This window comes from Tetrao urogallus (assembly GCF_951394365.1).
Source record: "Tetrao urogallus genome assembly, chromosome: Z".
Classification (NCBI taxonomy): domain Eukaryota; kingdom Metazoa; phylum Chordata; class Aves; order Galliformes; family Phasianidae; genus Tetrao; species Tetrao urogallus.
The window spans coordinates 17,253,369-17,266,727 of record NC_136816.1 but is presented as its reverse complement, the minus strand read 5'-3'; the positions used below and the strand labels follow the sequence as shown (position 1 = coordinate 17,266,727).

Below are 13,359 nucleotides of genomic sequence, written 5' to 3'. Positions count from 1 at the left end.
TTTTAGTACTAATATTATTTAGTCATATTCCAGCAACAGAGACTTCTAATATGTTACAAATGTTAAGAGGCTCTGTTGTTAGCCTGGTAAGCATATGTATGAGAGAGAGCACAAAGAATTTGGGGGCCATGGTGGGAGTGCGAGGTAGCTAAATTGGGTGGAAAAAGAAAAAACACAAGTCAAAGTAAGATTGTACATCTGAAAAACTACAGCAATCTACTGAAAATTAGTAGATGATAGTCTTGAGTAGCTTACAGTGAACCGCGGGTACCAGCTTCCCTGAAGCACAGAAATAGGAACTTGGAGAAGCTTGTAAAAGATGTCCTCAGGGAATCTTACATTTTTTCACTATGATACCTTTAATCCTAGAATTGTCAAGCCACATGGAAAATAATAGGACTGAATAGTTCAGTCAGTTAAAAGTTAGTATTATTTCTTTTATCAAAAATATTAGGTCTTTCTGTGTTTCTAGAGCTGTTAGGATTTGTATAAACTTTGAAACAAGTGAAGTCAAGTATTGAAATTGCATTACTCTTCCTTTTTTAATTTAAGGCCATTATCTGTCACAAAGCAGACAGTGTTCAATAGAAATAAAGAACTTAAAGCCAGTATTTTTTAACAGATGATTCAGCGAGAGGCAGAAGTAAAGAATAAGGTAACTGCTGTGGCGTTGACAGACTCTGTTCACAATGTGTGGCATCAAGAAGCTGGCAAAACTATTCGAGAGTGGATGCGAGAGGTGAGGACTTTTTTTCAAAGGGTTGGGGCATATACACCTTTGTATGGTTCTATAAACATTTCTTTATCTACTAACCTCTTCCATTTCTTTAGGCTGTGAAAAAAAGCATGTTTCAAAACCATGGGAATCATGTCCCCATACCAGCCCCTAAAATAACTGAGATGAAAGCAGTTTCTGAGCTTCGAAGCTAGCAGTCAAAATAATAAGGTTTGGCTCCAGTGTGCAATGTGGAAGCATGCACTGTTGTAGCCCAAGTGCTGTTTGGTAACTGGTGCGAAGTTCTGAGAGCAGCCAGAACACCAGAGTTCTGCTCCTGGCCTGACATGATGGTGGTAGAAAAGCCCCTTCATGTTTTTTGTGATTCAGCTTGCTGATTTATACGGCTGGCTAAAAAATCTTGCTTTTATAAGACATGATTACTTCTAAAGTGCTCTGAAATGTTCTGATGAGAAGTCAGAGTGTTTACTACTGCAGCAGGGAAACCAGTGGTTAGTCCAAGATGATCCAGTGGTGATTTATGGCCAGCAAGCACAGTTTTCCACCCTTTGGTGAAGTATAACTCTTGCATTCATTATTCATTTTAATACTTAAGTATGGGATTGTTGTGATTTAAGTATTTTTTTTAAGTGAGACTAACAATTTCTGAGTTTCTTTCCAAATCAAGCTTGAGCCCATGTTTTCTACATTCATTTCAGAGTGGTAAAACAGTAGGTGTGTGTGGCAAATAGAAACTATACTGAATTTTTTGTTAGTCTTGACTTTTTTCTTGTGGGTTTAGTGAAACGTTGTATGTAGACTGCCTACTCTGGACTTAACCTTACCACTTCATAGGCCATGACTGATGGGAGTAGAGAATCACCTGGGATATAGTCTGACAGCTCTGACTTAAATGTTAAAAATATGAAGAATGGTAACCCCTACAGGCTCTGTCAGAAAAATCCCCATTTTCTTTATGGGAAATCAAAACCTTAAAATATATGTTATGTAGTAAAACTGAAATTTTAAATCCTGTAATTTGAATCTGACAACTCCATTTTTCTTTAAGCATTTAGTCTGAGTAAGACAAGTGCATTACCTTTAATTTCATTTGCAGAATGTAGATCTTAAAGAATAAGTTAAATGATTAATGGCCTAAAAAGTGGATGGAGTGTCATAACTTACATTAGCATTGAAAATCTCCAATAGGAAAGAAGAACTTTACATATGTGAAGTGTGGCTGAGTGGTATTAAGACTAGCACATCACCTGGATATCTCTTACTTTAATCAGGTTTAAGGCTACTGGTAAAATGAATAATAATTAAAATATACACCTAATCGCTGCCTGTCTGTAGGGCTAATTGCTGTCATTGAAAGAATGAATTGTTAAAAAAGTAATTCTTCATCGAGCTATCTCTCCTGTATCATTGGTGGCCTATTTTTAGTACCTATAGAAGTCATGATTTTTTGAATTTATTAGGAGCTGTGATGAATGATAAAACAAATCATCCATTTACATATCTTGACACTGCTTTCGAGAATACTTATTTCTTACAGGCAAGTGTCACACTGTATATAAAAGCTGGTTAATTGTGTGCTAATCTTCTGTATTATCTCCAGCACTCTGATGTAGTCTTCTATTGGTAGTTAATATTAATTTTACTTATTTCAAATGAATGTAATACTTCATAAAAATTCTACTTCTTTTAATTTTTACCATCTTACATTTGCAATTTCACATTCAGCTGTTAATTAAAATCATATATGCAAATTGTAAAATGTGCAATACTTTACTACTTTAAACCCTAAAGCTTTTGTGAAATATTCCATTTTAAACATTTTTTACTAAAAAGTTACATTCCTGGGTAGTGTGTTTGTTTTTATTTTTTTTGTCCATCGAGTTCAATAGTTTCATTGATCTACTGTTTCTTACAAAAATCTGCCGTGCTTTGTGAACTTCACTTTCTAATCTCATACAGCAACCCTTCCTTTATGTTGTTCCTGCTCTCCCTGGTCCCAGAACAGTAGGGTTGCCTTGACAAATCTATTCAAAAGCTATTCCTCGGCCTTTATTGGTGGGGACTGAAGCCTTTGAAATCCTCTCCTCACTGCAACACAGCTGACATCTTCTTCCAGACAGAATGAATTAAGGAAATACAATAAGACACTTGATCTACCAGTCAAGGATCTTTCCACAGTGAGGACAGACTCCATGGTGCACAACTAGGGCAGCAAGCATCTACAAATACACAATACATGCTTGTTTACTGGAATAGCCATCATCCATTTTTACAGTCATGATTGATAGGATGATTTTTTAGAAATCTGTCTGAAAATTCATTGGGTCTTTCCCAGAAAAATGTTTTTTTTTTCTTTGATGAAATTAATCACTTTCTGAGGAAGGCAAAACTCAGATTTGTAATAAGGGAAGCCATGTAGATCTTCTATTTCATCTGGCAATCCTATTAAAAATGTAGTTATTTTATAATTAAGTCTTCAGTTTAATATATTGATCGTAGTTTCAGCGTACGACTCTTCTGAAGAGATACCATTTGGAACAAAACATTTAAAAACTTACTTGTAAATTCATCCTACTTATGGATTCAGGAGTAGAAGTAACTAATAATGCTTCATCAACCTAGTTCCCCAAAGATCAGTACTTACATTTTTAAATGTTCATGCCAATTCATCTCAGTTATATTTTCAATTATTTGTACTGCTGTCTCAATGGCTTCCACTCAGTTGTAATTTTTTGTGTTGTAATCTCACAGCCTTCTCAGTACAACACACTCCATCAAAACTCCCTTAGAATTCTGACTTCTTGTTACTTCACCTCAATGTTTATATAAGTGCCTGTGCAACGGTTACAGAAGGGAATGGCTTAAAATGCGCAGTGTCTAGTTCATGCTCCCGTGGTCCAAGGACCTGCTGAAGTCCACTGGCACTCCAAGTAGTACTTAAAGAGAGCACGCTACAAATCTGCTGAGTTCTTCCTCATTTTACATATTAAGGATGATATCAGAATATTTAGATATCACTTGGTTATTATAGCTTGGACATCACCAAGCTAGTGTAGTTTACCTTCCAGTCCCTGTTGAGATTGCTTTATATATTTTGATGTGACCATTACACAGCCTGTGTTTATTCTTACTCTGAGTTTTTGGCTTACCAATTGCACATCTTCTGATGCAGAACTGTTGTAACTGGGTGTCCAGCTCTGAGCCACTGGACACATCCGTGGAGTCCATGCTGCCCGACTGCCCCCGAGTCTCTGCAGGTATGTTGCTTTGTGTGCAGCCAGTGGGTATACCTATTTGTGCAAGCCAAGTGCCTGGTTATGTAAAAATACGTTTGGTTCTGAGTGTATTTTAACAGTTTTATGGCAAGGTATGGTTGAAAGCATATGGCTGGCTCAATATGGCTCTTTTGTTACACACACTTTTTGTTTCTTGCATAGCAAGAAAGCTCTCCTGCCTACTTATATTTTTCTAATCTTCTTTTCTCTTTGGGTTTAATTATTAATAACTTACAGATAGAAGCTTAAGAAAAACTACAATGATGATGAAAACTGGGAAATTTATCATATGTCCTTGAATAAATACCTAGATTTATGTAGGCAGGAAGATTTAATGAAAGATACACCTAAGTGAAATAAGACTCTTTTCTGAGTCCTGATAAACAGAAGTCTGGTGTATAAAGCAAATCATTTACAGTGTCCAAAAATCTTGACATGGGATTTCTGTTGTTTTGGAAGCATACAGATATGCTCTCCTATTAGTGAATCATAAATCATAAGGAGCATGTAAAATGATATGCAGAGTTTTGTTGATGTGTAATAATTCCATAAAGTAGATATAATTGTCAGTGTAGCAGGAAAATCTCAAATCTCTGTAGGAAAGTAATCTAAAATACATAAAGCTGTTACTGAACATGTTTTATTTGATTGTTCATGTTTGATTATCAGATTTCCTAAAAGCCATAGGTAGTATATTTCTGTAGAATATAAAATCAGGTTCAAAGGAACACTGTGACCATGCCTTTACAATATTAATTTAATAGCTGGAGCACTGTTTGACCTTGCACTGTGAGACTCAGTTCTTCATTTGTTAAGTTAGGGATTTGTATCTGTCTAGATATGTGAGGTTGTTAAAGAGTCCTCACATTGCAGATGAAATTTAGTTTACTGCAGGTTATTTTTGAGGCTCAAAAAATTTAGCAGTACTCTATTTGAGAGCTCAAAACAACTAGAGACCAGTAATCATGTCTGTACTGTGGGTTGGGATCTAATTCTGCAGATCATCAGCTCAGTACAGACCCAGTGCAATAGCATTGACATTGCTCTTTAGTGCTTAGGGAAATGAAATATTACTAAAAATTTCATAGATTCAACATTCATTTACCAACTTCTTCCTCCTTTAGGGAAAAATACGGCAATTTAAAAGAAAAATATTGTTCAGTAGTAGAATTCTTCCAAACAGAATTAACTTTCAGTCTTTGACTTGTGTGTCACTTTTGTGAAAGAGAGCACATTATGGAGGTCGTTTTAGTCTGGTAAATAAGTGCTTGGATAGCAACCCATGAGTTTATAGTGCTCTTGCCAATACTGGAAACTGTCCATTTGAGCTTCTCTTCTCTTTCTTTGTATTCATGCCATGTAAATATATAAAGAGTGTTATATAGAAGAAATCCTAAATGTTATTTAAATAACAGACTGTCACTTTGATAGAACTATGAATAAGTCTTAATTTTACATTTCTGTTGAGGAAAGATCATAGTGGGTATAACATTTATGCTCAAGTCAATGAAGTCCTGGGTACACTGAAGTCTTTGGCAGAAGAATTAATTTGAATAGAGTAGGATTTCAGCAAATAAAAGTTGTAAAATAGTAAACTGGCTATTTGTATTTTTTTCATGCATGTATACAATGCCAAGAGATTAAGATCATTGATATGATAAGAAATTTTGGACTGTGATTTAAGTGGAAGCTGACTATTTCCAGCTTGGTTCTTCAGAATACCAGGACATTTTTAAACAGCGTAGCTTTATGTGACTGCAGCTGAATTATCACTTAACTCATATGTTTTTGTTTATTTTTCTTTCTATGCATGGCCAACTGTAAGACATTAACAGACGAACAACTGAATAATTATTACAGTGTGTTTATTTGAACAATGACAAATGCCTGCATTAGGGCAGTCTGTAGTAAATTCAAGAATTGCTACTAGATATAGGAGCATTAGTGTTTAATGTGGTTTTCTGAGAATTGCAGTACTGAAATAGCCCACATTCAAATACTGGCAGGATTGTCCTTGGTATTTAGGTGAATTAACAGAGCAATCACAGCAGTGAGAGACTTTTTTTAATGAATTTTCTGCAGAAGGAAGATTAAGTTCTCTTTTCTGCTTGGGACCCACTTTTCATTTGCGTTTGTACTGAGAAGTAAGTTACTAGAGTAACTGTCTCTTGGGCAAATCTCTTGAGAAAATTTTTCCATGAAAGATTTGCTATTCAAGCAGTCAGCATAGTGGGATATACAGGCAAACCCAAATTACTTGTAAGCGGTGTCCAGCTGCTGTCCAGTATTACTAATGTTCTTATGTTGTTACTCTTACCTTTTCTTTCTGACAAGAACCAGGCATTCTTCCTTATGTGAGAAGACTCCAGCAGTCTTCCTCAGTCATTTATAATTTGCTGGTTTGGGTTGGCAGACACCAGTCTCCTCAGCTCAAAACTGTCTCTGGTTTCCAGCTGTGGAGCACTGCATGAGGTCCTCAGCTGTTCCCCTCTCAACTCATTGGCTTGGAGGATCTCTCTGTCTCCCGCCTTCTGTCTCCTGACTTCTTTCACCCTATTCACATTCAGCCTCATTAAAATCCTTTTAGACTTTTGGTCTTTTTCCTTGGCCCTAATCCACCTTCCTAATGAAGTAAAACCAAAGACCTCTCTTCTTTCTTTCTCAGAGGAAATAAATCTATTTCTTATCTGTGTAAAGATGTAAATAAATGTAGGGTGGAGGGAGGGGAAGACTTTAAAAGCAGTCTGTGCATTGAGGACCGTCATATAAAATGCAGTGGCAGTATGAGTCATGCAGGTTGTAGGTGAAATTGGAACAGAAATCTTAGTGACTTGCGGCTTCGTGTTACTGGTAACTGTAGTTGTAGCTCCCTTAAGGTCTCTGAAACTGTGTATCATTTCCCCTGTTTCTAGTGAAAGGTGTTCACAAGCCCTTTGGGAAGCACCCTATTGGAGTAGGTGCTGGACAGGGATTGAGGATGGGAGAAAGTAGCTCCACAGGTCTGTGACCATCTCTGTTGTATCCTGAACATTAGCTCAGGGAATGTATCGTGGTAAATTTTGTCAGGTAAGCATGGGTTTCGTTTTCCTGAATACGTGTAATTTTGGGATGTGTCATGAGAGATCCCTGCCTTTGCATAAGATACTTTCCTTAGCTCATGTGCTGCTAACACTGAGAGCTCTTTGTTCAGGACAGAAAATTAAACTTTCCAGTATTTTGCCAAGTAGATATGCACCAACACTCATTTACATAATCAAATAAAAATAAGTTATTGTAACATCAGTAAAATGAATTACTTAAACCCTTTTAAATCCTTTCTAGTTGATCCTCAAGATTACAGTTATTCTTTTAACAGTTGCAGCCAGTGTAGTTAAAACATTGTAAAGTAAGGAAACTATAGCATCAAAAGACAAACAAGATAACACAATGAAATGAAATGTTGACAGTAATCAAGGAAAGCTCTTTTCACAGATGAGACAATATAATAAGGAAAATAGTGCAAGAATGAATCCATGTAGCTGAATAAATTGCATTCTGGCTGACTGCAGGAAAATAAACTCTTCAGTGTGGGAGAGATGTGAGACTTTTGCTAGTGCTGCTGGTGACCAGTGTTAAACTGTCAACTTTGGAATAGTATTTTGAGGAAGGGGTAATAGATACTGGTACCAAACATCAGGCTAACATACATGATTCTGTATGTCATGTAAAACATTTTGTCTCATCTAGGCAAAACAAGCGCAACCTCTTCTACTCTGAATTCAGAAAATGTCATTATTTCACGCAGGGTGCTGCAGGTGTTAAGCTTTTTTATACATAAATAAGTAGAAGGAAAAAAAATGGTTTTACAGAATCACAGAATGGCTGAGGTTGTAAGAAACCTCTGGAGGTCATCTGGTCCAACCACCTTCTCAAGAAGGGTGACCAAGTTGGCCCTTGTTCCCCAGGACAAGGAGTATGTCCCGCCTTCTGTAACATCCATTATATGTCAGTAAAGAAACCATGCTCATAGTAATTCACGTACAGATAAATTGTGGGTTTTTTATTAATATACTTGCCCTACTTGTGTTACTACAGTAGGAACTTGGTTACAGCAGATTAAGCTGCTGTTTCAAACTTCTGATTTCTGATGTCCCACTGAGCTTGGTGTTTTCTCAAGTTCTTTCACCTGTGCCCCTCTGGTTCCATGATATTGCTGATGTGGAGGTGTGGAGAAAGAGGCCCCGTAGTTGCTCCCATGAAGGAGCAGCACTGCCATCCACTGAGCTTCTCAGCGTAGCCACAGCCAAAAACATTCCTGTATGCGTTAATCACACACTATGTACTTTGGCAGGGGGGAAAGTTGGAGATTTTTCTGTATGCACATAGGAGACTTGCAGTTCAAAACAAATGAAAGATGAGATTCAACAGAGCTCACTGAAAAACAGGAAAAAGCTTGTTACCTGCTGTTTTTTAAGTCGTTGGCATAGCTTGATTTAATATCCAGACAAGAATATGCTACTAAACAGTCCCCTGGAGACCACTGCTTTGTGCTAAGTAATGGAATAGCATCAGTAATCCTTCCATGGGGCTACAGTAAATTTGAGTAAAGTTATTTTGGACTGTTAGATCTGCCTAAAAGCACTGATCCAGGAAACTGACAGTGTGGCTTGCACAGCAAGCCTTCCTTTGGAAGGGCAGGTCTGTATCTGAGCCCCTGCATGCCTTTCCACCAGTTCATGAGGTAGCACTCTTGTGGCAAAGCTTGTGTTGGTACTGGTGAAACCAAGAATTATCCATTTGACTACAGAGGTGCTAGTTTTATTGGCTTTATCTGACAACTGTCTTTTTCCCCACTGTTGCAGAAGTTCAGACTTCATGCAGACAGGCCTCCTTAAGGTGCGTACTGAGCAGATCCTGGGCTTCAAGTAGAAAGACCTCCAGCATGGTCAGATGGGCTCTGCTGAGCAGCAGTGTCTGTGCTTTGAGTTAATTACGTGAGAGAGGTCTGTGACAAGCACAGAGAAGGACCAATTTACTTGTCTCTGCTTTTTACTCTTAGATTTACTTAAAACCCGTAAACTGTTCATAGCAGACAAGGCAGAAGCGGCCATAAACTGTATTAGGCACTGAGGCAATACCTGGCTCATCCCCTTAGTGCTTTTTAGTCCATTTTACCAATGCTGCTGATTTTTCACTCTTCAATCAATTTTCTGAAGATTGATCTGGAGTATTTTCTGACACTCCTGTTTTGTGACCAGAGATTGGTGTCCAATAGCTTTACAAATTCAAGAAGGAAGTACAAAAGCACACACATTTTAAAATAAGACAGATTAGGCATTTTATCCATTTTGCTAAAAATGTTATTTTTGCATTCAGTAGTCATTCATGGAGATTAAGATTACAGTAATCAGTGTTTACTGTAAACCTCTTTGCGTTTTATGTCTTCATGTAGTTCTGTCAATAAAAGCTTTTCACTTAAAAGATTAAACACCCCAGTGTTCTGTCAGAGTGGCAGGCTCCTATATTTACTTACATGTCAATTTGTTTTAAGGTATTTGCAGCCTTAATAGCGCAAGCTGCGAGTGCAGAGATCTTCGGGATGGAGGTTACTCTGTAGCCTGGTGTGAGCATCCTTCCATGCTGGCATGGCTCGTTCTACACATCCGTTTCTGCTCCTGTAGGCTGTCTGCCAGGGATTGAAAGTTATTACTGATACTTTGAAGCATCAGCTGGTCTCAGCACTGGCTCTTGCAGTTGCTACACATGTGCACTAAGCCTGACTTCAACTAATGTCTTCTTAGTGCAGGAGTAAGTAGCTTTTTCCCTGCTCCTGATTCTTCAAAAGAGCTCTGCTCTTAGTCTCCTGCTCAGCTTCAGGTGTTACAGGCAGCTTTTTGTTTCATGTATAATACCTAGCTGGATGTGAGCTTGCATGTTGTGTTTTGAGTCCCTTAGTTTCACAATGCTTTGGAAAGGACAAAAATCTATAAAGACCTGTTGAGTGGTATTTCAGATTCATTTCCAGAAAGCCAGAGCCTCAAAAGTAAATATGAAAATACGAATTTTAAAGTGTTGACTTGAACCACTTGATGTTGCAGCAGTGAGAGAATTCAGTTTTGTAATAATTTCAAATTTGTCATTAATTTTTGTATTTGATTTGTATATCCCCAGTGTTGTTATTTTGTAGCACATATTGCATATATTCACGTAACGTTCTACAAAATACTGTAATGTATTTGGGTTAGTACTGACATCAGAAAAACTATTATTTCATCAAAAATTACTCCAGTACACAAGCATCTATATCAGGGCATTTTTTAGAGTACAGTTAACTTGCTAGGGTGACATATGCTTGTTTCAGACTCCCCAAGGCTGTCTTAGATTGTCATAATAAAGTATTATGTGAATTACTACAGCTAGATATTTCCGACAGAATGTTTGACAGTGATTAGTTGACCTGCTGTAACTGTTACTTCTCATACTGCTTAATAGGATTTCTTCCATTCTTAGTACATGGAGTGTCTCACAGTCTGTGCCTCCTGTGTTACTGTGTTGGCCCATGACATCAGAGGCAGATGTTTGTGGTACGGCAGTAGAGGTTGAACTTTCCCGTCAATATTCCTTCACATTTTGTTACTGTGTGACGGATGTCAGCAGAGGGGCAGTCTGACCAAATGATGTCTGGCACAGAAGGGGAGCAAAGATTTGTCGCTTAATTCCTCAATGTGGAAAAAAAAAAAAAAACAGCAGCCATTGACATTCATCGACACTTTCTGAACATTTCTGGAGACTAAACAGCGGGACTCTGGGGTGGTGGGTGGTGTGTTTGAGCAGTGGCGACAACAACAGTGGGTCACCTCTGCTGGTGCAGATTGTTATGAGCACAGCATGCAGGCTCTTCATCATTGATGAAAATGCACAACTCATAGTGGTGACTATGTTGAAAAAAAAAAAGAAGTATTCTGCAGATGAGAATTTGCTCTATCAAACAGTGTTATTGTACTCTTTGTATCTGTTTATTTTTGTGAAAATAAATAGGAGGTCTTACTTCCAAAGCAACCTGTGTTTATCCAATTCTGTCTACATTGCTGGCCATTGTCTTACTCTGAAGTAAGATTGCAAATTCTTGAGTTGAGGATCTTGTTTTCTCTTACTTCTCCCTCATCAGTTGCAGATGCTAGCCAGAACAAATGATGCTTAGCCAGTCATTAGCATGGTTGCACTCCCAAAACACCTGAGCCTTGTCTTCTCACTATCATTTACAGGCCTTATGGTAGTGCAGCAAATAGTGAATACATTCACATTGTGAATAGGCAGATGCTGCTTTAATGCAGATTTCCACGTGACAGTTTAGACTGACATTTTAAAGAAGCTATGCTAAGTATAATTAAGTTGTTGCTAAATAAAATATATAGTGCCAGAGCATTCAACACTAGTACTGTCCACTGAAGGGAAACAACTAAAGCAAGACATGCTGTATTTTCCAGACCCTTGAAAATCCCCAGATGTAAGAGATGATGCTGGAATTCAAATTGGCTTTTTCTTACAGATTATGTTAGAATACACCCTAGCAAAAGTAGGTATTTTTCTAGCTTCTGCTGCTTTTTGTGATTTTAGCTAAAACTTCCTTTCATAGTGGCTTGTCAACCCCACTGCTTAGCCACAATGCCTCCTGGCCTCACAATGCAAACAGGCACCCCTGTGTCAAACAGTACCCCTCAATCCTTACTGCAGCACTGGGGGTAAAGCATCATCTGCAGGGCGGACAAGAAGGCTGTTGTTCTCTCCCTGTCATCTATTCTGGAGTATCTGCAGGCTCCAGGCCAGCAAGAGTGAAACACCTCACATGGTTTTCTGTGAGTTTTGGGTAAGTACTTTGTGGGACTGATGTTGAATATTAGTTTTGGCTTACTAAATTGTTTCCATGGACTATTACTCATTGTAAGAAGTGTTTTCTGTGTTTCATTCTTGTTAGCTGAAGTAAAGCCAGAACATCTGTAGAGGTGGAATCTGGTACACCACTGCAATTGTAATTCTGACAAAGCTCAGAGCCTGTAAGGAGATATTCAGATCCTTGAGGGACATAGTCTGAAATTCAGTGGCAACATTTTTATTTGCATTGACCTGATATCCAAAAATTCATTTGCATTTCAGCCTGTGTTCTCTAAAAATCCAAATTTGCAGATTTGGCAGAATTTTTTCAAATGTTCTCATTCCATTGAAAATTTTTGATCTTTTTTTTGTAAATGGTTATAGTTCGAGCCAGGAAGGATGTTTCAGTAACTTTTTCTCCACTCATGTTTAGTTCTTTATATTTTAAGCAGATGTAGTTATATAGCTATCCCTAGCATTTGGTTGAAGTGTTTCTTCCCAGAAGTAATTCAGCTTTGGCTGGAATTATTCAAGAGGTGGGAAATCCATTGCTTCCTTTTGTAATCTGTCAAAGTATTAGCAGAAGCAGTTCATTTCTGACTTGCCTTTGGCTTCAGATTCCAGCTATTAGTTCTTGTTACATCTTTTTCTAAGTTATAGTGCTATCAACTACATTTTTTTTTTTTTTTTTTACGTGTGAATTTGATACTGGAATCAAGTCAACATTCCAATTTGTTCTGAGAAACAGAACACTTTGAGTTCTTTAAGTCTCACTGCAGCTAACTGGAGTTAATTTCTCCAGGTTTCCAGTGCTTTCGAACATTTTTCTGTGGTGTCTCTAGTCTTTCAACATCTTTTCTTTGAAATGGACTTGTCTGCATTTCTAAGGCAGAATAATGCAATATACAGACTTCAGAACTTCACTACATACTTTTGTCCTGTTTCATCCACCAAGAGTCAGATTTGACCCTTTTAGCACCATAGTGTAGAGTCTGTTTTGGAGGAGCTTGTCCAGAATCTCTTAGTATGCTTTCTATAACTGCTGCCCTTGATACTAACTAAGTGTTAGGAAATATTGCATGTTCCCTTAAAAAAGGAAATGAAGATCAACGCACAAAAGAAGAACTAAAAAGCCACGGTCTTTCTTGCTAATAATCATTCTGCCAATCTTCACACAAATTTTACCACAGGTGAATTTACATTTACTTCCTGTGTTGTTGAATAGCCTTAGGACACTCTGTCAAGAACACCTCAATTCAGTACGGGTTTCTTCATGACAGCTACGTTTGCAGATTACTTAGTCTGCAGGTTCCTAGAAATACTGAGTAATATTGATTTTTAACATGTTTTCACAAGTAAACAAGAATTCTGTAGTTGTGCAGTTTGTCTCCTCATGACTTTATGAAGTATTGATCAGTTTTCAAGCTTTAAGGTAATTAAGCTACTCCGAATTTAGTGATAATAGTAGACTGCTTAAAAGAAGTATTGAGAAATATG

General features: G+C 37.6%; 1 protein-coding gene across 1 annotated transcript in view; it reads left to right on the top strand.

Annotated features, from left to right (window-relative positions):
• Positions 1–13,359, top strand: part of ARB2A (ARB2 cotranscriptional regulator A) — a gene marked incomplete at both ends in the record, with an annotated part of 234,916 nt that overhangs the window by 170,164 nt on the left and 51,393 nt on the right. The window contains 2 exons of the mRNA XM_079548659.1: positions 623–739; positions 3,909–3,993. Coding sequence (XP_079404785.1) covers positions 623–739; positions 3,909–3,993 — 202 coding nt within the window. The remainder of the gene's footprint in view (positions 1–622; positions 740–3,908; positions 3,994–13,359) is intronic.